Raw genomic sequence first — 25,753 nt, forward strand, 5'->3', positions numbered from 1 at the left:
CTGGAAAAAAATTAGAAATTTTTGCAGGCTCTGGAAAAAATTTAGAAAATTTTGCAGGCCCTGGCCAGTTGGCTCAGCAGTAAAGCATCAACCAGCATATGGAAGTCCCAGGTTCAATTCCCAGTCAGGGCATACAGAAGAGGTGACCATCTGCTTCTCCCCTTATCTCCTCCCCCTTCTCCCTCTTTGTCTCCCTCTTCCACAGCTAGATTAATTCACGCATGTCGGCCCCAGGTGCTGAGGATGGCTGCGAGGAGCCTTTGCCTCAGGTGCAAGAAATAGCTTCGTTGCCAGCAGCCCCAGATGGACAAAGCATCGGCCCCAGACAGGGATTGCCAGGTGGATCCCATTCGGGGCACATGCAGAAGTCTGCTTCTTTATCTCCCCTACTCTTACTTAAAAAAAAAAGGAAAAGAAATTTTTGTAGTGACTTCCAGTTCTACACCAAACTTTGGAATGTGCTGAAAAGCAATCTAAAATTCCTACCTCCAGGGTGTCAAACTTGCAGCTTTCATGATACTCCACATCAAAGTCATGGATGGTGAGCTGAATGCTACTCCCAGGGGCGCTGTGAATGTACCATATACACTCCTTGTTGGGGGGATACATGTTAGGATACCCTGGGCTGCTGAAGGATCCTGCAGCCCCAGACAACTCTGCACCACAACCTGTTAAAACAGCAAGGTTCAGTCAGTTGAAAGTGAGCACCGGTAACCAAAAGATAATTAGAAATGCACATAATTTAGGAGAAAACCATAAAGTTATAATTAATCAGTTATAAAACAATGAGGAGAAAATCATGGCTACAATTCATTAAATTTATTCTTTTTAGAGAATATTGATTTTATGACTTGTGCAATCATTTTCAGTCTTTATTCACACCAAATCAAACCTTTGGTAATATTTTCAAAATGTCATTCTAATTTTTACATTTTTCCATTATTTCAGGTAAGAATTTCACAGTAAGAAATACGATAATTATAACAAATGATATTGAAACAGTTATCAAAAAACTCCCAGCAAACAAAAGTCCTGGACCAGATGGCTTCACAGGCAAATTCTAACAAACATTCAAAGAAGAACTAACTCCTATCCTTCTCAAGCTATTGCAAAAAATTCTAGAGGAGGGAAGACTTCCAAGCTCCTTTTATGAGGCAAGCATTGTCCTCATTCCAAAACCAGGTAAAGACACTACAAAGAAAGAAAATTATAGGCCAATATCCTTGATAAACATAGATTCTAAAATTCTCAACAAAATATTAGCAAACTGAATCCAGCAACACATTAAAAAAATCATAGATCATCTATGACAAACTGACAGCCAACATCATGCTCAATGGGCAAAAATTAAGAGCAATCCCCTTAAGATCAGAACAAGGCAGGGGTGCTCCCTTTCACCACTCTTATTCAAGATAGTTCAGGAAGTAAATCCTAGCCACAGCAATCAGACAAGAAGAAGAAATAGAAGGCATCCACATTAGAAAAGAAGAAGTAAAACTATCATTATTTGCTGATGACATGATACAGAACATAGAAAACCTAAAGTCTCAGGCAAAAAATGACTAGACCCAATAAATGAATTCAGCAAGGTATAAAATAAATATTCAGAAATCATTGGCATTTTTATACACCAACAATAAACTGTCTGAGAAAGAAATTAAGGAAATAATCCCTCCACTATTGCAACAAAAATGTAAAGTACCTAGGAGTAAATTTAACCAAGAAAGTAAAAGACTTGTACTATAAAAATTATAAGACATTGAAAATAGAAATCAAGGAAGATATGAACAAGTGGAAGCATATACCATGTTCATGAATAAGAAGAATACACATCATTAAAATGTCTATATTACCCAAAGCAATCTATAGATGCAATGCAGTTCCTATTAAAATACCAATGGTATATACTTCAAAGATATAGAACAAATATTCCAAAAATTTATATGAAACCAAAAAAGAACACGAATAGTCTTAGCAATCTTGAAAATGAAGAATAAAGTGGGAAGTATCACACTTCCTGATATCAGGTTATACCATAAGTCCATTGTAATCAATATAACTTGTTACTGGCATAAGAATGGGCATACAGATCAATGGAACAGAACAGAGAACCCAGAAATAAACCCACACCTTTATAGTCAATTGATATTTGACAAAGGAGGTAAGAGCATACAATTGAATAAAAACAGTCTCTTTAATACATTGTGCGTTCATAAAGTAATGGTTCACTTTTGATCGGTCACAGGAAAGCAACAAAAGATGATAGAAATGTGATATCTGCACCAAATAAAAGGAAAACTCTCCCAGTTTAATACCTATTCAGTGCAGTTTGATGTGGACCAATGCACAGATTTTTTAGGGCTTCTTAGATAGCTATCCTGTATAGCCTCTACAGACTCTTCACTGACTGATGGCCTACCAGAACAGGGTTTCTCCACCAAACTGCCGGTTTCCTTCAACTGCTTATCCCACCGAGTAATGTTATTCCTATGTGGTGGCGCTTCGTTATAAACACGCCAATATTCACGTTGCACTTTGGTCATGGATTAGAATTTAGCGAGCCACAGAACACACTGAACTTTCCTCTGTACCGTCCACATCTCGACTGGCATGGCCATGGGCTGCTCCACTGTATACACGGTGTTACGTCATCATCTGTGCATGCGCACATGCTGCCACATCATCCTACAGAAACTGGGAGGGTTTTCCTTTTATTTGGTGTAGATTTCACATTTCTATCATCTTTTGTTGCTTTCCTGTGATGGGTCAAAAGTGCACCATAACTTTACAGACACACTGTAAGTGGTGTTGGGGCCTGACAAGGTGTGGCACAGTGGATAGAGCATCAGATTGGGATGCTGAGGACCCAGGTTGGAAACCCTGAGGTCACCACCTTGAGTGCAGGCTCACCTGTCTTGAGTGTAGGCTCACCAGCTTGAGTGCATGGTTGCTGGATTGAGCCCAAAGGTCGCTGGCTTGAAACCCAAGTTTGGTGGCTTGAGCAAGGGGTCACTCACTCTGCTGTAGCCCCATGGTTAAGGCACATATGAGAAAGTAATCAATGAACAACCAAGGAGACTAAGAAGCCGCAACAAAGAATTAATGTTTCTCATCTCTCTCCCTTCCTGTCTGTCTGTCTCTATCTGTCCCTCTCTCTGTCTCTCTCGCTGTCTCTGCCATAAATAAAAAAATAAACAATGTTGGGAAAATTGAACCGGTACATGCAAAAAAATGAAACTAGACCACCAACTTACACCATTCACAAAAAGAAACTCAAAATGGATAAAAGACTTAAATGTAAGTGGCAAAACCATAAACATCTTGGGAAAAAAACATAGGCAGTAAATTCTCCGATATCTCTCACAGCAATATTTTTGTCAATTTGTCTTCATGGGCAAGTGAAATAAAGGAAAAGTTAAACAAATGAGACTATATCAAACTAAAAAGCTTTTTCACAGCAAAAGACACCATTAACAAAATAAAAAGACAACCCACGCAATGGGAGAACATATTCAACAATATGTCTGATAAGGGGTTAATAACCCAAATTTATAAAGAACTTCTAAAACTCAACATCTGGAAGGTAAACAATCCAATTTAAAAATGGGCTAAATAATTGAATAGATACTTCACCAAAGAGGACATACAGATGGCCAATAGGCATATGAAAAAATGTTCAACATCATTAATCATCAGAGAAATGCAAATTAAAACCACAGTGAGATATTACCTCACACCTGTCAGAATGGTGCTCATTAACAAATCAATACACAGTAAGTGCTGGTGAGAGTGTAGAAAAAAGAGAACCCTCCTACACTGCTGGTGGGAATGCAGACTTGTGCGACCACTGTGGAAAACAGTATGGAGATTCCTCAAAAAATTAAAAATGGAACTGCCTTTTGACCCAGCTATCGTACTTTTAGGAATATATTCTAAGAATACCAATTCACTGATTCAAAAGAAGAAATGTACCCCCATGTTTATTGCAGCATTGTTTACAATAGCCAAGATCTGGAAACAGCCCAAGTGTCTGTCAGTGGATAAGTGGATTAAAAAGTAGTGGTACATTACATATACACAATGGAATACTATGCAGCTGTGAAAAAGAAGAAAATGTTACCTTTGTGATAGCATGGATGGACCTGGAGATTATTATGCTAAGTGAAATAAGCCAGGGAGAGAAAGACAAATATCATATGACCTCACTTATATGTGGAATCTAATGAACAAAGTGAACTGAGGAATGGAATAGAGGCAGAGGTGGGGTCACAGGGAGCAGAGGGACAGTAGTCAGAGGGAAGGGCGATGAGGGGATGGAATCGGAGAAGGTGAAGGGATTAGTGAAATTATATATACATTACACAGATATAGTTAGCATGACAGCAAATACCAGAAGGAAGCGGGGAGGGAGTTAGGGAGTATAATTGGGGACACGAGTGTCAGGGGTGAGGGAATTATATTCAGTGAGACACTTGAATTTATGCTAACACAATGAGTTAAAATCAATAAAAATTAAAAGAGAAAAAGAAAGAAAGAAATACAATGGACTACGTGTGCAATGCAACAGTGAACACCATGTGTCCCAGCCTTCAGTTTCCCTGTATTTACTACATTATTTCCAAGTTCTTTTCAGACCTAAGCTTTACAATTGTAGGTGTATATTAATATAATAAGAAGAAACCAGTCTAACAAGTTATGTTTATAAATATGTGACAAACCCTATAGAATGTACAACACTGAAAGTGAACCCTATGGATTTAACCCTATGGACTCTGGGAGACGAGGATGTGTCAATGTAAGTTCATCAAGTGGAACAAATGTCCCAGCCTGGTGGGGAACACTGATAGGGGGAAGGGTGCGTGTGTGGAGACAGGCAGGTCTGGGAGTCTTACCTCCCACTCAATTCTGCAATGAACCTAAAACTCTTCTAAAAACTTAATTTTATTAAAAAGAAATGGCATAGATCCTGACCCAGGCAACTTATATCTAAAAACCAAAGGAATAAACAAAAACCGATACAAAAAACACAGGCATGGAAAAAAAGGGAAGCATATGTTCTATGAATGTTTATAGGTCATTCTGTAGAAAGTGATGAAGGCAAGACACTACAACAAATAATCAAATGCTACAATGTGGTACACAGTAAAAACAATTCTCACCACTTACTGAGTGTTCAGATGCATTTTACAAGTACTTCCTATTTTAATTTTCATAATGACCACATAAAACAAATACAAATAGTTTCTGCACTTCTCAAATGAGCGAAACAATGCACACAGAGGTCAAGTGGCTTGCCCAGGGTCATCTGGCTTGTAAGTGGTGGAGCCAGGACACAGATGCAGGCAATTCAGTCATGCCAGAGTACTTTGGTCCTACATTCTACAGACTCACATAGTTTGTAGGAATTCAGACAGAGATTTCAAAATGAAGAGGAAGAGAAAACTTTATCAAAGAGATAAAATTTGAGGAAGGCTCAAATTTTAGGGACAATATTAGAAAATAATTAAAGATAAAATTGGAAATAAGAGAGATTATATTATTTTCTAATAGAAAGTTTTGGTGGTTAAAAAAACATTGTTTGCTCTGTTAACATATTTGGGCTTCCTTTTCTATTTTTCAGATTATTCTTTATTGGTTGGTGAGTTCTTCCAAGTATCTTTGCTTATTCTTCATCAAGACATTTTCATGTTTAAAAAAATAGTGCCTCATAGCCCTAGCCAGTTGGCCCAGTGGTAGAGCGTTGGTCCGGTGTGTGGGTGTCCCGGGTTCAATTACTGGCCAGGACACACAGGAGAGGCACCCATCTGCTTCTCCACCCTTCCTCCTCTCTTTCCTCTCTGTCTCTCTCTTCCCCTCCCACAGCCAAGGCTCCATTGGAGCAAAGTTGGCCCAGGCACTGAAGATGGCTCCAAGGCCTCCACCTCAGGCACTAGAATAGCTCCAGTTGCAACAGAGCAATGGCCCAGATGGGCAGAGCATCACTCCCTAGTGGGCATGCCGGATCCTGGTCAGGCACATGTGGGAGTCTGTCTCTCTGCCTCCCGCTTCTCACTTCCGAAAAATACAAAACAAAAAATATATAGTGGTGCCTCCTCATTCCATTATGAATATACATATATTTTCATATGAATGAAATAAAGTTATCATGACAAAAAATATAAGACACTAAAGCTGAAGTCGTGTCTACTATCCATCCTATGCAAATTCATTCTATATAGTAAGTCAGAAAAAAGTTTTTATAGAATTCAAAAAATATGTTCTCTATACAGAATCTCCACTTAACTGAAAAGAACTGAGGGGAATTCTAAGAAGAACCTTAATACAGTAAAGAAATCTGATTCCAGCTCAAGATGTTATCATCTTTGTGAGTTGCTCCTTTTTCTGTTTCCATTTGAAAACCTCTGTGTTTTCAGACTTTAAATTTGTTGCACAGAGCAGTATCTTTTCTATGGCCTATATAGTTCCTACTTTGATTTCTGGTTAAAGTCCTGCAAGAAATGGCTGTTTAAAATTAGACCTGCTGACATTGTTTATAGACTGTGGTGAACGTTAAAAAACAAACAAACAACAACAAAAAACCCAGAAATGTTATGAAAGATTAGGAAATAGTTTTCCTGCTACAACAAGATATGGGAAGAATCTCTGAAGGCAAAATCAGCAGATTGTATATATCCTCATTACCACTGCACAATCCTAGAGGATATCAGTTACAGAATATTTCACCAGATGATACACTCTAAGGTTGTCCAATGCAGTGGCCCATATAAATCATCTTAACATGTAATACCTTTTACTAAAATACATTATAGGTAAGCAGAGCCAATCTGTTATTCCAATATTTTTTAACATACATTTTCAGCTCCTATAGTTCTTCAAATTAGTTGTATCAAGTTAATTAATTCAATGGAAAAATCTTTGGAGAAAAATAACTCTGTGGCCAAATAATATAAAGAAAAAGAAGGAAATGGAAGCTAGGGTATCTCACCTCAGCGTTCATACTTAGCTTCAGTTCACCAGACAAGTGTTTTAAATCATAGTTGATTCATCTAAAAATCTGTACAACATTTTCCCATTGCCTTTTTGAATTGTTTCAGGTTTCCTTGTAAATTCCTTTGCAAATAACAGGATGCCAATACCTTTGAACTAGTCACTGTAAACTGGGACGATAGTATCAGATTCTTGGCATTCAGTAATGCTTTGAAAAATTACAGTACTTATTTTATTTACCCACTTACAGCTCTTAAGACCCACGGTGTACTTTGCCTAAGATTTTAAACAAACATAAATAAGGCTTATAAAAACATAACAAAAATTTACTTTTAGGCTTGTCATGTTCTCTTCTCATCAATGGTGCTTATGTGCATGTCTTTTAAAGAGAAATTGCAATACTATTAAAAATGATACCTAATTGGTGAAAAATATTGTGTGGTTGTGAGAAGAGAAAAACTGTTGGTGGTTGGAGCTGAGAACTCTCTGAAGCTTTCCATTTCTCCTTCATGCTGTCACTACCTCTGAGGTTTAGCATATCAGAAGGTAGCAACTTCAGTTTAAAAGTTCACACTGAGTGCAAAAGAGTATAAATTAATTTAGTGATATTATATGGTAAAAACTATAAAGTACTGGAAAATAGTTTATTCTGATAATTACGGTAGAAAGTCTCTTTGATTAGTTAAATCTTGGAGGAGGTAAAAATAAATTTCCAATTCTCAATCAATCATTCAATAAATATTTATTGAACATATGCCATAGTACAAGTTATGCTGTAGAAGCCAGGTATAGTTAATGTCTATTTTTAAAAAATCTAGTTATAGACATAAAACTTCTATTACCACATGCCTTTCTATAAATTGTTAAACTCTTTTTTGCTTACTTTTCGTTTACAGAGTACTAATTGCAATAAGTTTTGATTTAAAAAAACCTTGAATTCTATTTTATTCTTCACATGTTATTTGGCAATAAGTTAAAAATAAGAATAAATAAATTATTTTGAGGTGCTAAAAGATATTTTTAATTTGTTAGTTTCAGTAGTGCAAAGTTAACATGATTCTCTTTTGATAATAATTTCCAGTGCACAGATGAGAGGTTCTGATCAGCATTCAGCCAGTTATGATTCATTCTCTTGGGTATCATCACTTTTTCCTGGGTTTTGGAATACTTTGACAAATGTGTACTTGGCATTAGGCAAAAGAAAATAGGACAAAATATATGTTTTAAGAACTGAAAAAATAAACAATGTTGTTTTTCCTATGCTTTTTTTTAGTAACAAAGGAAAACATATTCACAACAAAAATAGGAAAATTTCTCTAAACCAAAAATAGTAATATATATATAATGAATTATTTGATACTTAGTTTCTTCATAAATTCAAACTATCATTAGGCTAACAGTGAAATATTAGATCATGAATTTGGAATTGTATAATTATGGATAAAAATTTAAAAATTATAAGTAAGTTCATACCAAGAGTTGAACCTTTTAAATTATAAATGAAAGCAAATAACAGTTATAATTCACTACAGATAGTAGAGGTTATTAATATATAATGTGAATCTTTAGAATTTATTTATGCATTGCTTTCCACTTCATTAGCTGCAGAAAAGGGAGTCAGTTACAATATAGAAATAAGAGTTAGAACTTGTATCAATACATTCTATCCCATTGTCAACAAAAGAAATACCGTACTGCGATACCTTAAAAGTCCTATTGTGTATAATTCTGAAGAGAAACATCTTTTAAATGTGGAAATGAATCAAAAGCTAAATGACTCAATTCTGTCTCAACAACAATTTCTTGTTTCTTTTATTTGATTTACTATTTCTCCACTTCCTACGGTAGAGATAAGATTTATTTTTAATAAATTCAAAAAAATTATTTGGTAATCTGCTTTACTTATGTAATTGCTATCAGTATTGCAAACATCTAATACTAAAAACTGTCTACATAAACAGGTATCCTGGTTTTAATTTTCTTTTAAATTCATATTTACTTGGGGCCCTGACTGGGTGGCTCAGTGGGTAGCATGTCATCCTGGCATGCAGAGTTCGCAGGTGTCATCCTCAATCAGCACATGTGGGAGAAGCAGTCAATGAGTACACAAGTAAATGGAACAACTAAATAGACCAACGAGTTGATGTTTCTCTCTCTTCCTACCCACCTTTCCCTTCCTTTCCTCTTCCTCTCTCCTTTCCTCTTTTTCTGTCTCAAATCAATGGAAAGATTAAAAAATAAAATTTAAAATGATTTGGGGCCAAGAAAGGGGTAAAGTGTTTGGTTCACTGCTATTCCCGTTTCTGTAGAGTTTAGGATTTGACAATCTTTTATTAAAATGCAGTTTCTCACATTGATACGTAAAGACACATGCAGCTCTATGTTCGTTGCAGCATTGTTCACAGTGGCCAGGACATGGAAACAACCAAAAAGCCCGTCAATAGATGACTGGATAAAGAAGATGTGGCACATATACACTATGGAATACTACTCAGCCATAAGAAATGATGACATCGGATCATTTACAGCAAAATGGTGGGATCTTGATAACATTATACTAAGTGAAATAAGTAAATCAGAAAAAACCAGGAACTGCATTATTCCATACGTAGGTGGGACATAAAAGTGAGACTAAGAGACATTGATAAGAGTGTGGTAGTTATGGGGGGAGGGGGGAGAGGGAGAGGGAAAGGGGGAGGGGGAGGGGCACAAAGAAAACTAGATAGAAGGTGACAGAGGACAATCTGACTTTGGGTGATGGGCATGCAACATAATTGAATGACAAGATAACCTGGACATGTTATCTTTGAATATATGTATCCTGATTTATTGATGTCGCCCCATTAAAAAAATAAAATTATTTAAAAAAATGCAGTTTCTCCTGAATGAGTCACAGAAGAAAATCTATTTCTAAATCCATCTGCCCATTTTGGAGATGGGAAAATCTCAGGTGTCTACATTTCATTTATAGTAAAAATAATGGTACAAACATATCTGCAAATATTAAAACAAATGCCACTGCTGAGAAAACACAGTTTAGCAGGCTAAGCAGAAATTGTTTTAAAAAATCATGTCATTGTCAGTCATGTCAGTGACTTTGGGTGGGTTGTTAGGGGGTCAGAAGGGTAAGAAAGAGAGACAGGCTGTAGATGAAAGAGATTATATCAGCCAATAGCTATCAGGAAATAAAATAGGAGGTGATGTTAGGCTCCAAATATCCTCTCAATCATCATGCTGTCTGGTTGAATGAATAATAAAATATAAAAGAAATTCCTCAATCCCTTCTTTTGTAACAGAATTAGTATTTAACCTAATAGGGTTGTTGTATAAATTAAATGAGAAAATCAAAGTAAGGTCTTTAGCTGTGTCTTGCATATGACCCTTCTATATAAGATATATAGTAATTTAATAGGAGTTTATCCAGATATGGGATGATATTAGGGGAAATACTTGGAGAACTAAAAAAGGAATTACTATCCCAGTCGAAGAGCCATCATGAATAGCTGAGATGTAAGAAATCAATTATTTATTAACCTTTAATAAAGGTAGTTCATCTTTGCAATGTAAATCAGTTTTTCAAAAGGCTTTTGACAAGTACATTATCTGGGCCACTCTGTGAGGTGGGCCCAGTTTAGATATGAGCAAGGTTATAAGGCAGGCCCATAACCTTGAGACGAGCGAAGTGAGGCTCAAGAAGACTACTGAATTTGCAGCTCACATAGTGAAGGGAAGATGGTGGCCCACCCCTGCAACTTCTCTCACCTTCCTACCCCCCATGGTGGAGAGACCACAGACCTGGGAGAGGTGGTCTGCCCATGATGGCTTATTGGGCATTAGAGCTTTAAGGCACTGGAACGGCAGTGTTGACCACTGCCTGCCTCGTCAATGTTCTGTCCATCTACTGAGGAAAACATTACTGTAGCAATCTGAAAAAAAATAAGTATATCAAAAATCTTTTTTATTTAATTTGAGGTAAACCTGACAAAAATCTACCATATTAACATTGTTAGACCTGGAAAAAAAGAATTTCTTGAAGAGAATCATATGTTTTTTGTGTAGTAGTTAATCTTTACAAAACTTTCAGTACTGGTGGCTGATAATCTATTTGATTCTATTTCCCTCTAACTTCCAGTAGTGAGCTGAGAGGAAGAGCTTACCTTATCAGCAGGAAGCAGATCTATTGAACTCATACCAAGGAAGAGTTCAAAGTTGTTGCTATACCTGCTTACTTATGAAGATAACTTAAATATTTTCATAAAAAGACTTTGCAAGCAATGAGCTATAATGTTTTTAAGTGAGTATAACCTATGTATGTTCTATTTTTAAGGTTTGGGTTGTTGTTTTTAAAGGAAAAAGCTTTAATGAAAGCAAACCAGCACTGAGACCGCTAAATGGCATCGGGCGCAGTTTCAAAAGTACATTCCACGTTTTCTTACAACTGCCCAAACGCAGTCATCTCTTTACACTCAGCATTTTCCTGAAACCATGTTCCATAAACCCCCAGCACTGGAGGCTGCCAGCCAGAACCGCCTGGCCACCGAGGCGGGGAGAGGAGGAACAGACAATGGCCCCAAAGAAGACATCTGCACATCCTTATCCTCTTGTTTCTGAGGAAAACGCCTGAGAAATTAGTGGTCAGTGTTAAAAAGGATTTGAAAAGCTTAAGTATAGCAAAAGCATACATTTTAAACACTCTCAAGTTACAATGCTCACATGCTTCATTAAAATGACTGATTTATATTTTGGTAGTTTTGCTATAATTTAAAAATAAAAACCTTCTCTTCTTCAATACCCTGAAAGATGCCTCACTGGCTAATCCATTCTCCCTCTGAAAGGTACAGGGGAGCATGAGGGGGGCTCACAGGGGAAGTTAGCCATCAGGACTCTGGTGGGGCAGGCATGATGTGAAGTGGCAGCTAGTCCATTCCCCCTCTGAAAGGTACAGGGGAGCACAAGGGGGGGGGGGCTCACAGGGGAAGTTAGCCATCAGGACTCTCTGGTGGGGCAGGCATGATGTGAAGTGGCAGCTAAAGGCTTAGAATTTGGGAAAGAGCCACCTAAGGCAACGCTGAACTATTTTCTAGAGTAAACAAGCCTCACTTCTGATACAAGGAGACCTGCAAATAATGTAATTAAGGTGATTTTGAACAGAAACTTTTGGGTTGAGGCGGGGTTTGGGGATGAAAAAGAATGTAAGCTCCTTAAAATGATCAAGAGTGTCTGAAAGTGACTGTGGCATGTATGAGAACCATAAAAAGTCAGCATTCCTGGTTTGATTTTACCAGTTAATCCCCCAATAATATAAAAGAATATGTTACTCTCCTGACAAAGGCAAATGATAGGTATCTAGTCTATGAAGCAAGAAGACTAAAATCAGATCACTAGTCCTCTCTGCAGACAGAGCCAAGGGGGGAGCCCGAGAATTCGTCTGACCGAGATTTGCAGATTAATTTTCTGAGGGATTTTGCAGATTAGCAATTGTTCCATGAAGACAGAGTCACAAGCTGGAACAATTATGTAATGAAGTCAGAGAAGTAAAACAAGTAGCATAAAGATCAAGAAATGTGAAATCCTTCCGAGAAAAAAAGGAATAAGAAGACAAAGCATGGTGACTCCAAGAAATGAGAAAGTTATCAAAAGCTCTGGAACCTGCTGTATTGGGTTATATAATGTACCCCACAAATCATGTCCACATGGAACCTGTAGATGTGACCTCATTTGGAAATAGGGTCTTTGCAGATGCTATCAAGTTAACATGAGGTCATACTGAATTAGAGCAGGACTGAAATTCAATACAGTTAGTGTCCTTAGAAGAGAAAAATTTGGAAACAGAGAGACAGAAGGAAGAAGTCCACATGGAAGTGGAGACAGAGGTTGGAGTTACACATCTATAAATCAAGGAAAGCCGAGTCCTGCCAGCAACCACCAGAAGTAGAAGAGGTAAGGTAGGACTCTGTCCTAGAGCCACAAAAGGGATGGCTCTGCTGACACCTTGATTTTGGACTTCTAGCCTCCAGAACTTTGAAAGAATCAATTTCTGTTGTTCTAAGTCATCCAGTTTGTGGTATCTTGTTATTGCAGCCCCAGGAAGCTAATATAACCCCATTCTTTTCCTGGTAAACACACGGTGGACAACTGGAAAACAGGCAAAAAATGATAACAACTATGAATGTAACATCTGAAGGAGTGTGGGTTTGTGAGCTCTCCTTAGACCAGGGGTCCCCAAACTTTTTACACAGGGGGCCAGTTCACTGTCCTTCAGACCGTTGGAGGGCCAGACTATAAAAAAAAACTATGAACAATCCCTATACATACTGCACATATCTTATTTTAAAGTAAAAAACCAAAACGGCAACAAATACAATATTTAAAATAAAGAACAAGTAAATTTAAATTAACAAACTGACCAGTATTTCAATGGGAACTATGCTCCTCTCACTGACCACCAATGAAAGAGGTGCCCCTTCTGGAAGTGCGGCGGGGGCCAGATAAATGGCCTCAGGGGGCTGCATGCGAACCGTGGGCCATAGTTTGGGGACCCCTGCCTCAGACCCTCTCATATTAATTACTTCCCAGTTATCACACTGAGGTTTAGATCATGGTTGGTCAAGGATAAGGTTACAAGATAGTGTGTTTTGGTCCATTTTTGCTGCTGTGATAAAATACCAACTACTGAGTAGCTTATAAACAACAGAAATTGATTGATTGATTGATTGACTTACTTATGGTCAGGTAAGGGCCCTCCTCTGGGTTACAGGTCTCATATGGTAAAATGGAGTAAGGGAACTCTTTGAAACCTCTTTCATAAGGGTATTAATCCCAATAATGAAGGCTCAGCCTTCATGCTTAATCACCTCCTGAATGCCCCACTTATATCATTACCTTAGGAGTTAAGTTCCACACATGAATTTTCAGGGGACACAAACATTCAGACTCAGCAAAGTCTACTGCTGAGAAAACTAGAAACAAACTTAGGGCTAGATAACACATTAGGAGGAAACAAGAAAACTCAAGAACTAAGTAATGATTTGTAGTGTTGAGGAGTCAGTAAGGGCAAAGTTCCATCTTCTGTAAGGACTTCATCCCAGCCCCAGATGTTGTGATAATGATTTTGTTTGACTGATTCCCATATGGCCATGGATATAGATTAGAATTATCTGTCTTCAATGGCAGGGACAAATTAAAAAACAGAAAAATGGAAGAATAAAGCCATAACTTGAAGTTAATAACTTAAAATAGACACAGGAAGCTCAAATATCAATACTCAATATAGTTTTAAAATGATTTTTAAATTACTATATAAGATGTTATATAAATATTTAAACTTATCATTAGCATAGCCTTCTGATGTTCTGAATCTTAATATTAAAGTGTTCCACCTTAGTACATTCAAACCGAATGAGCCATATCTTAGGGCTTTTCACAAAATATAAATTTGATTTTTCCTATATATTAAAGGATAAAAATGTTTCATTTTTAACCAGAGAAGTATAGTCAATCTCGTCATCTTTTCATTTTGATTAACTATACCTTTTCCTTCTAATCTTCTTATTCCAATCAATTAAAGAATGGTTTCCCAGCAGAAATTCTTTGCTGACAATTCAGGAGAAATCAGTCTCTCTCTCTTAGACATTTTTAAAATTACTAAAGATTTCTGAACAAAATTTATTTTTAAAAAGTATAAAAATATCTTTCAAGGAAATTAAATGAGACCAAGACAACTGGACTAATTCTCCCTAAAAAATGTAGTCATGCCTAAGGCTACTTTATAAAATTCCCAAACAGGCAAAGATAGAGGAAATTTGTTCTCTTTATGCAATTTCCAAGTTCAGCCTTCATAATTCTATTTAAAAGTATTCATCCTAATCCTGTGTTCTCTCAAGTTAATTATTTTGGTACATAGTGTGCTCTTGAAGGAAAATGCTCACATGCTTACCGCCCCCTTCCCAGGGCTGTGCATCACCTTCCCACAAAATTCCTTCTCTTACCTTTCCCTAACTCCCAACCTTTTATTCCACATGGAAGTCAAACCATATCAACAAATGAACAGACATGGGCAGCACCATGACAATGGTTGTTCCAAGAAGCTCTGTTCAAGCCTGAACCATGAGATTGTTTCTGTGACTGCAATGCCAGGGTCAAGGGTCCCTCACAGGGCAAATGCTGCAGCCATCAGCCAGCCAAGGTTTTTAGCTTAGAGGAGGCATAAGTCTAAGTCTCTCAGACTGGGCTCCTAAATTAACCAACTTCTCAAGTGCTTCATTCCATCCCTCTTCGTTTACCTCTTAACCAAAGCAGTCTGTTTTGGGGGCAGCTATTTTTTCACTTTTCACTTATTATAACTCCCCTTATAAACTAGTTTGTGTAACTAAACAGTAGTAACAAAGTAAATAATCTCTGTGGTCTATATCAGCTCAGAAGGGTAGGATTCCATCAACCATATGTATCAACTCCAAAAGAAGAGTACTTTTTAATAACTAATAAAGCAGATATTGTGTTGAAGAGCTGACAAATGTCTGCTCTTTTGAACTCATCATTTGCTAAGTAATGTGCTTCCCTGCAGTATTGCTACTTGAACCTGAAGAAAGAATGAATTGTGTATCCCCTTGGAAAGACCTTGAAACCAGAATTTTTTTAACTTGGAAAAGACAGCATACATTCATTTAAAAATACTCATTTTCCTCAATGGGAGTTTCGTGACACACTTACCTACTATAAGCTCTAACCTTCACTGCATTATAGTATTGTTTCATCTTTTCTGCAATGAAAAGTTGCAGGGAAAATTTTTTGCTTCTAGGTAGAGTGCAGCTCAGGCTTTGGAATTGGACAGCACACACTTGGTTTTCTGCCCTGATTTTATCACTTACTGGATTTGTAAGTTTGGGGAAGTTACTTAACTTCTCTACAACTATTTCCTTAGTGTTCTTATCTAGAATATGGGGATGGTAATGTTTATTTCAGAGAATTATTGGGAGGAGACATGAGATAATATTTTTAAAACTCTAACCAAAGGGCCTAGCACAGGGGTTGGGAACCTTTTTGGCTGAGAGAGCCAGGAACGCCACATATTTTAAAATGTAATTCTGTGAGAGCCATACAACAACCCGTGTACGTTATATTATCCAATAAAAATTTGGTGTTGTCCTGGAGGACAGCTGTGATTGGCTCCAGCCACCCACAACCATGAACATGAGCGGTAGGAAATGAATGGATTGTAATACATGAGAATGTTTTATATTTTTAACGTTATTATTTTTTTTTATTAAAGATTTGTCTGCCACATGCAGCCCCATGTTCATTGCAGCATTCTTCACAGTGGCCAGGACATGGAAACAACCAAAAAGCCCGTCAATAGATGACTGGATAAAGAAGATGTGGCACATATACACTATGGAATACTACTCAGCCATAAGAAATGATGACATCGGATCATTTACAGCAAAATGGTGGGATCTTGATAACATGATACGAAGTGAAATAAGTAAATCAGAAAAAACCAGGAACTGCATTATTCCATACATTGGTGGGACATAAAAGTGAAACTAAGAGACATTGATAAGAGTGTGGTGGTTACGGGGGGAGGGGGGAGAGGGAGAGGGAAAGGGGGAGGGGGAGGGGCACAAAGAAAACTAGATAGAAGGTAACAGCAGACAATCTGACTTTGGGTGATGGGTATGCAACATAAGTGAACGACAAGATAACCTGGAGTTGTTATCTTTGAATATATGTATCCTGATTTATTGATGTTGCCCCATTAAAAATAAAATTATTAAAAAAAAAAAAAAAAAGATTTGTCTGCGAGCCAGATGCAGCCATCAAAAGAACCACATCTGGCTCGTGAGCCATAGGTTCCTGACCCCTGGCCTAGCACATGGTATTATTTTTACAATGATAACATTGTGTCATTTTTTAAAATGATGACATCAACATTTTTAAGTGATAACATCATTTTTAAATAATAACATCAACATTTCAAAATTAATTGCTTGGCCCAATAATAATAAATGTGATGACAATCAAATCAATGCACTAAGCAATTAAATCATATTTTTATTTACTCTGTATAGGCCAACATGGTTTATTTTTATTGTAAGTAATGTCTTAAAATAGAGTTTAAATTACATTTTAGGTAAAAACATCAATATTATTTAGTCTGTGAGTAGTATGTAAGTATGACTATAAAGAGAAAGAAAAACAGGAACAAAGTAAATTAATAGCATTCCTTATTAAAGAATATAAAATTTTATTAACCATCTAGAATATAATTACTATCTTATACCAGAGATTCATTCTTTATTTTGTGAGTCAATGCCACTGAAGGCTGGCATAAGTTTTTCTGAGTACACAGTGGCATACATGTCAAACAAGTCCTTGGATACGTAATGTTAGAGACAAATATGGTAATATTTAAGTAAATGTTCAAGAAAAGAAACCGCTGGGGACAAAAAGTAAGTAATGTTCTACACTGAACCTCCTGTTTGTTTTCTGTGGGTTTAGTCATTTTTGGCTGCTATAAAATTTGAAACTGTGAAAAAAAAAGTGGCTTCTCTTTCCATGTTGTACAAAAAAGTGTTGAATCCCCTAGAAAGTATGTGCAGTATCTATCAGAGATATTGTTGCTAAGGAACCAGAACACAAACAGAAGATTCCAAAACCCTTTCTTTGGCCCAAATCTCGAGAATAATTACAAATTGTGTAATATGTGACTTGGGAAGGTCATGGTTGTTTGAGGGTTATTATTTTTTTTCTTTTTATAACTGTTTCACAAAGTAGCAATGGAAATTGAACTCCCAAGTTTTTCAAACAGTAGTGGCATGGGAATTGAGATTCAAGACTCCTAAAAGGTCCTCACTGGTTACACAACTCAGAGCCAACACTGAATGAAGGTCAACTGTGTGTATGTGTACCTTCTGCTGTTGTCAAGGAGGCAAATAATGCTAGAATTTAGCTTTTCCACTCATTCTGAAATGTCTGCATTTGTTTAATGTCATCTCTGATGACTAGGACCTTGCTGGAAAAGTTCTGAAGCCAAGGCAGAAAAGAGCTGCAAGATTTTTTTTTAATTGGTAAATTTTTATACCAGTTCTACAAATGTGAATTATTTTATAGACAGATTTTTAAAAAATTAGTCATATCCATTAAGAACTTCTTTGCAAAAACAAAGACATAAGTGAGACTTTTCCAAAAATAAAAATCAGACACAATACCATAATGCAGAAATCTTTACTTCAGTGCTACTAAGACTGTATTCATTTGGAGTCTCTATGTTAAAATTTTTTCCTAAGAGTATCCCAAAGACAAAAGTTTGAAATATCAAATAGATGAAATTAGCTCAAATAAGCCGGACAAGACAGAGCATGTGTGAATGTGAAAGAAGCTCAGTCAGCATTTAGGGAACTAAGTTTTAACTTAAACAGAACTGTTTCTTAAAAGTGTCTATTGTATTTAATTTCTGCCTAAAATGAACCGGATTTTTTTTAATCTTATGTCACACCATATAATAAAACAATCCCAGGAGTCTGAGTTAGTCTATAATAAGAAACTGCTTACAGACTCACTGAGCAAAAAGACATTCTTGATCATAAATAGGGCTACTTTGGAGGCAGACTGGGATAGGTGTTTTACCACTTTTATCTCTGTGGCATTATATATCACCACCTAGCAGGAAGTGACACTATGAGAGTGACTCGTCACCAGCTGAGAGAAAGGTCTCTGCCTGCGAACAGGACCCGGCGGTGTGATTCACACCCCACCCTCATGAGCGTGCCCTGGAATTCAGCAAACCACAATTCATAAACTCACTCTCTTTGCAACATTAGACCTCCCAATTGTGAATGTCCACACTGTGCAGAAGCAAGGCTCAGGACAGACAAGAAATAAAATCCAAGTTCTTGCAATGGGTCTTATCAGTCGGTCTCTGACAACCTTCACTACCTCTACCTCTTTCATTCCCTTTAGCTCAGTATTTCTCAACCATTTTTGTTCATTATTGCTCTTCTAAGGAGCCTTCTTAGATATTTTTCCCCAAACTCTCCCCCATGAAATTTTAATTTCACAGATATACTATATATTGGTTATGGATTATATATATCTGTACTTTATACACAAAGTATATATTTTTTTACCCTTCTGAACCAGTTTTCACCCGCTTGGGGGTGATGTTGAGAATATGTACACTAGCTGAAATCCTTGCCAGTTGTAAAACTTTGGTGTTATTTTAAGCCACCTGCTCCTACTTAGAAATGTCTTCCTCTCTGAGGTTGGATATTTTTCTGAGGGAACGATTGCTGTATTCAGGCTGCCTGGAGGGCCTCCTGAGTTTCCTTGGCTCTCCCAGTGTCCTCCATGCCCCCAGCACGTCATGGATTATGGATTTACTTCTGTTTTCCTCACTAAATGACTATCTACCTGAGGTCAAAGATGCTACTCCTTCTTCTTTGCCATAAACTAAATTGTGTCCCCTCAAAATTCATATATTAAAACCTCATTTCCCAGTACCTCAAAAGGTGACTGTACTTAGACATAAGGATATTACAGAGGTGATTAAGTCTAAATAAGGCCCCCTAGGGTGAGCCTTAATCTAATCGGATTGGTGCCCTTACGTGAAGAGGAAGTCTGGACACAGGAAGAGACAGGAGGATGTGCACTCAGAGCAAAGGATGTGGGGAGACTCAGTAGGAAGTCCGCCATCTGCCAGCCAACCTGAGACCTCAGGGGAAACCAAACCTGCCGTGCCTTAATCTTAGATTTCCAGCCTCCAGAAAAGTGAGAAAGAAATTTCTGCTTTTTATCCACCCAATCTGAAATCGTTTGTAATGATATCCTGAGCTCACAAGTACACTCTCTATATTCTAAATACCAAGCCCAGAATCTATACAAATCATTATATGTTGGCTAGTTGGTTGGTTGAAGGAATGACTGAATGAAAACATGTTCTCAATAAATACTTGCCTATGGAGGGTGTGTGTAATCACTATAACATGGTTAGCAATAGCAAAAGGTCTGCCCTATGGAGGGTAGGCCAGCAGATCTCCAGAGAGAGCCCAGGTTATTCAGCCTCACAGCCTTTGACTACCGAGCATTCGAATAAAAGGCAAACGGATAATGAAATTGCACAGGATAAAACATTTGTCCTCCCAGAATGCACTCCCCATCCCTGCACACATACTCTGAGTCCCAAAAGGAATAAAAATGAAAAGTTAGAAGGATTTCCCCTGAAAGGACAATAAATAAAGACTATTGAAAAGTCTGAGTGAGGGAAAGAGAACTGGGGGAAGGTTTGGGAGAAACATTGCTGATCTCATGGAGGTTCTCTGCCAGGCTCTAAAATATATATATTTTATATATTTTTTATATATATCCACCCTGTGCAATATATAATATATATATTAAAGCTCTTTGATACAATGCCGCATATCCCCAGGTAGTCAAGAAAGCACTGGCTTGTGTTCAAACCAAGCTAGCCATGGAGAACCTTGATAAAGTTTTTTAAATGTTCTCCCCAAGCTAATTTCTGAAAACCCACAAGGCTTGAGAAATGTCATTAATAGCTAAAAAGAAGATAAAATGAAACCAGCCTCCATTCAAGAAGCTGATGTCATCTATCTCCCCAAAGAAAAGACTACACTTTTCTTTGTGAATATCCAGGGTGACATCACCTCCTGATCACATGCCACTTAGCCTTTCCCCTGCTATTCCCAGCTGAGGGGTTCTCTTCCTTTGCAAATGTCACTCATTCACTCACAAAGCTCCTTGACCTTGTTAGTATGTGGGATTCCACTGCCAAGTGAAAGCAGGCCTCTGGGATAGGGGGGCAGAAGACCAGTGGTGTGCGCAGCTGGCCAGGAGGCCCCCTGTTCACACAGTTTGCAGAAAGGTCTGTATCCCCTTCATCAATTCAGGCGGAGGCCCCCGAGACGGAATCCAGCCTCTGGACAATGCTGTCAACACTGAATACAGTGAACAGTTTAGCCAGGCAGGGCAACTGTGGCCATTTCTTTCTTTCCAGGGTGGGACTTCTTTTGATAGCTCGCATAAAGGCGAGGCAGTGTGCTTTTTAATCTCATGTCTACAGAGCCACTTTAAAAACGGGCCCACGAATAAAGCCTGATTGCCGGCCCATTTTCTCAAGGCAAAGGGTAGAATTGTGCAGCCAACAAAGAAGCATATTTTGCAAACGAGTTTATTAATTGGCAAAATGAAGTATGTGGGGACTCTTCCTCAGCGGCAATGTTGAGAAAATGAATTGTCAGGCTGGGTATCCTGGGCTCTGGCACTTGAACCTGATTCTGAGATTGAGATTTAGAAAGGTTGTGCAGAGGCAATCATTTTGAATTAATACACATACTCGCGTTCATGTGCACACATAAACACACGTTCAGGAGTACTACTATTACAGTTTTTAAACTGAAATCTTGTTTCTTGTTTTCTAATTATAAAAGTAACATGTACTTATTATAAAAGTCCAGTCATTTCAAAACTATATCATTACTTTCATTGTTCAGTTAAAAAAAAAAGAGTATTACTATTAAACTTGAAAACTGGGACAAATTTTTACATTTGCTTCGTATTTATTTATTTTCATTTTGTATTTTATTTTATATTCTGAGTCTCACAACATGCCATATCACTTCAGTCCTTCAGGAACCTACTCAAAACTCAATTCTTTGAAATCTGATCCTTTTACATAAAAGAGAGGGTGGGGACTGTCTCCCTGCTCAGGTCCCTAACCAAGTATGACCCAAACTTTCTGGCCACTGTTTAGTTCAGCACTGCTCCCTTTGACTCTGGACTTCGGGGTCCCTTACACTCACCCCACATTCTCCATCCATGGGATTTTTTTTTTAACTCAGAATCCTTTTGTGTCTACTATTTGTCTATTAACTCCTGCTTACTCTTAAATTTCAGTTCAAGGGACCTATTTTCATGCAGAACTTCTCTGACCAAATGTCAATGTCAAATCATGTCTTGGGTGCTTCCTGGCAGTTTTCACTTCTATTTATTGGCGAGCTTTTCGCTTGATGGCTACATCTTCCCACCACCTGTAAGCTCTAGGAGAGCAGGAACCAGGCCTGCTGGCCAGAGTCACACACTGACCCCAGCACCTACATAGTACATGGCCCAAAACAGTTCCTTAACATCCGCGGAAGGAACACATGGATAACTGAGAAATCAGATTTTGTCTTCAGTTTACCTCCAGTGGGTGAGAAATGGGGAATGTGTCCCCCAAGACCCCTCGCCTGACCCTTGTCTGCATTCTGCTGGTCCCTCCTCTCAGGCCATCATCTCAAGACAAAGCCTTAGTTCAGATGCAGAGTATAAGCTCTGTGTACTTGTGGCACTGCACAACTATGATATATGAAAATCAGTTAATTTTTCACAGATTAACTATCCCCTTCCAGAAGGTTTTTCCCATATCTAATTTATATACAGTGGGTAAAACAGAGTTAATTTTTTTTTTTCAGTTCTGGTACCAGCTGGCAAAATTTTGTTGCGTAATTCTGGGTCCAAGCTTAGCAAGTTTTCAGCAATTGGGAAAAGGTTTTGAAATAGTAAACAGGAAAGACAATAGACAGAGGGTGTCTTTGACTCCCCCTGCAAAGACAGATTTCAAATGAAACTGATAGAAAAAAATGATTTCCTAACAAAAATTCAGAACTCTCAGCAGAGGAGTCTGCCATGTCTAGGATGTAGGCTGGAAAAAAAACAGTGATATAGGAATAGGTGTAGTTAATAATGACCATTATATCATACTCTGTAGGGTGACCTTGGGCTAGTGTGGCTAGAACAGCCTGGAGGGCAGGAAAGCCACCCAGGGAGGAGAAAGCTAAAACCAGCCAAGTCACTGATCCTAAAACTCTACATCTTGAATTACTTAGGGAGTTTTACTTTTTATTTTTTAATTATCAATAATCAAGGTCCCACTGTAGACCAATTAAATCCTATCCCTGGAGTCTGGCACCCAGGCCTGGTACTCTTTAAATACCACCAGGCAAATCCAGTGTGTATCTAGGGCTGAGAACCACTCCCTTAAGGCCCTGAGCCTCGGCCTCCTGGTCAGCATGTCTCACTGTCCATCTTTCGTCTCAGGCAAAAGCTCTCTCATCGTTGGATCTCTTAAGCAGTAGGGTTCTTTTTCTTCCAGAGGTCTCCACTCTTATCCCATGGACATCAAAATATGGAAGATAGTATTCTGCTGTTGTAACAGTGAGCCCTGGGAGCACCTCAAAGCTTTCTGTAAATTCAATGGGTGCTGTCTTTCCATCAATTTATTTATTTCTCCAGACTTAACATCCACTCTTGACTTGCTCCTCAGAGTGTGTTCTACAGAGTAGCGCATCAGCACCACTTGAGAGCTTTTTAGAAATGCAGATTCATGGGCCTTCCCTCAGCTCCCCCGTGTTTTAACAAGTGATTCGTATGCACCGGGAAGCCTGAGAAACACTGCTCTGGAAAATACCTCTAGCTCTTGACAATCTGGGTCATTTCCCAAGATTTCCCTGCTTCTTCTAGGTCTTTCACACTGTCTCGTGTCCTTAAAATCTCACCTTTCTAAATCACTGAATACTAGGGATGAACTGTATTATAGAGATGAATAATTCCAGTCCCTTCATTTAGTAGATTAATAAATTGACATTCCATTAAATCTACCTACTTGATGAAAAGGATGGCCAAGAACTGCTACAAGCTTAATCATGATAGTTCATTTACTCTGCGAATTTATAATCTGTATTTCAAACTGTAAGTGGCTCTGTGGATAACCACTAAATAGTTTTAAACACTGAAAATCTTGTTTTTACTTTTTAACAGAAATATAGTGAGTCTCCAGTTCATATTCTCAGAATGTCTAACACTCTTAAATATATAATAGAGCCATTCAGTTATATATAGCATTGAGATTCATATAATAAATCTGCTATGATGTTAACAACCTTCAAGAGTCAACCACTAAACCCGGTCATGCCCTCACCTTGTGCTCACTCCTGATCTGACAATAATGCCAGGCCTAGATGTCTGTGTGTGGTTCCCGGTAGAGCATTGCCCTCTTTCAAACTGATTGAAACGGACCAGTGTGCACTAAAACCTTGGTTGAGAATTGCTACTATAATTTTTACAAGGACTATAATTTTCAAGTCTGGATCACTCTAGGAGAGCGGTTCTCAAACATTAATCACCAGCGAAACCAGTTAAGACACAGATTACAGGACCTTCTTTAGGAGTTTGTGATTTCATAGGTCTGGGATGGGGCTCGAGAATTTGCATTTCTAACAAGTTCCAGGTGATTCTGCTGCTGCTTTGGGGGAGCACATTTAGGGAGCCACTGATCTGGGGCCCTTTCTCTTTGGACTGAAACATATGAGGTCAGCCTAGAAGTTTCAGAACTTCTGTTAAAAATAAATTTCATCTTCAGAGAAATGACCATTCTACCTGCTTTCTGATCCACCAGTTCTAGGTGGGCTGTGACCACACCTACCTATAGACGGAGCACACACTTCCAGATAGTGCAGCCCCAGCTCGGCCTCTGCTCCTGCTTCCGCCCTGTGCAATACCTGCCCTTCCCTTTCTCTCTGATCCACTCTCATTCTTCCCCACCCACCCCATCATTTTTTATCTTGTGAATGTCGGAGTAAGCCTTAAATCTCATTCTATTTCGCTCTCCCTGAGAGGTCCCCATCCTACTTTGCAATTGGCTTCCCACCTCAGCTTCACCCTTAAAAACTTCATTCTGCTCACTCCCTTCTCTTGAGCAATTTATTGAAGCACCTTCTTAAGCAGTTATCCAAATCCTGTCCGCTTTGACGTCACTTCCTCTCTTAGCCCTAACAGGATTTAACTCTCCAAGAGCCACCAATATCTGAGGCCTAGCACCAGTTACTACCCAAGTCACTACCCATGAACACATTAGTGTTCATGGTATTGTTTTCAAATATAGAATTGGAACAGGACAATGCTTGGTCAAAGAGCAATGACTGAGCTCGGCTGGCTTACCGTGAATGAACCACTGCATCTGGAATCCTTTCTCGTGGTGACCAACTCCATCAGAGTGGAACAGCACTTGAAAAGTGGAGCTTGTAGTACTCCCTGGAGGCGGCAGATGGACTCCACAGTAGCGGCCCAGCCTCCGTGAGCCGTCATAGAGCTGAAAAAAAGAGAAACTTCCCAATGTAAAACCCTCCACATGGTTTGCCAGATAGGAAAAGCTAAGTCTACTCGGAGTGAAAGCTGTACCTTGGTTCAGAAGTGAAGGCTAAATCCACTAAGGGGGGTTGAGTACAGGGTGCTTAACATAAGAATTCAATTTATTTTTTAGTCAATGAGAGGAGGGGAGTCAGAGAGACACATGCGCTGTACCGGGATCCACACCACAAGCCCACTAGGGAGTGATTCTCTGCCCTACAGTTGCTCCATTAATCAGCAACTGAGCTCTTCTCAGTACCTGAGGAGAGGCCATCTACAGTATGGAGCTATAGTCATGGGGCCAATTCACTCCAATTGAGTCATGGCTGCAGGAGGGGAAGACAGAGACTGACAAAGAGAGAGAGAAGCTAGAAGGGGAGGCATGGAAAAGCAGATGGGCACTTCTCCATTGTGCCCTGACAGGGAATTGAACCCTTGACATCCACACACTGGATGTCAATATTCTACCACTGAGCCAACTGGCCATGGCCTAGGATGCTTTCTAAGCTAAATAATTTGGAAATCCAAATATTGTTTGGTTTTATGTCAGCCTATCAAATTCCCTCCAAAGTATAATCCAGACACAGAA

The 25,753-nt window shown here is 38.5% G+C and overlaps 1 protein-coding gene across 1 annotated transcript in view; it reads right to left on the bottom strand.

Moving 5' to 3' along the window:
* Window positions 1-25,753, bottom strand: part of CUBN (cubilin) — a 306,316-nt gene that overhangs the window by 173,924 nt on the left and 106,639 nt on the right. Inside the window, exons 28-29 of the mRNA XM_066384573.1 lie at window positions 24,976-25,126; window positions 487-668 (exon numbers count right to left, since the gene is read on the bottom strand). Coding sequence (XP_066240670.1) covers window positions 487-668; window positions 24,976-25,126 — 333 coding nt within the window. The remainder of the gene's footprint in view (window positions 1-486; window positions 669-24,975; window positions 25,127-25,753) is intronic.

The sequence above is a fragment of the Saccopteryx leptura genome, chromosome 5 (assembly GCF_036850995.1).
Source record: "Saccopteryx leptura isolate mSacLep1 chromosome 5, mSacLep1_pri_phased_curated, whole genome shotgun sequence".
NCBI lineage: Eukaryota > Metazoa > Chordata > Mammalia > Chiroptera > Emballonuridae > Saccopteryx > Saccopteryx leptura.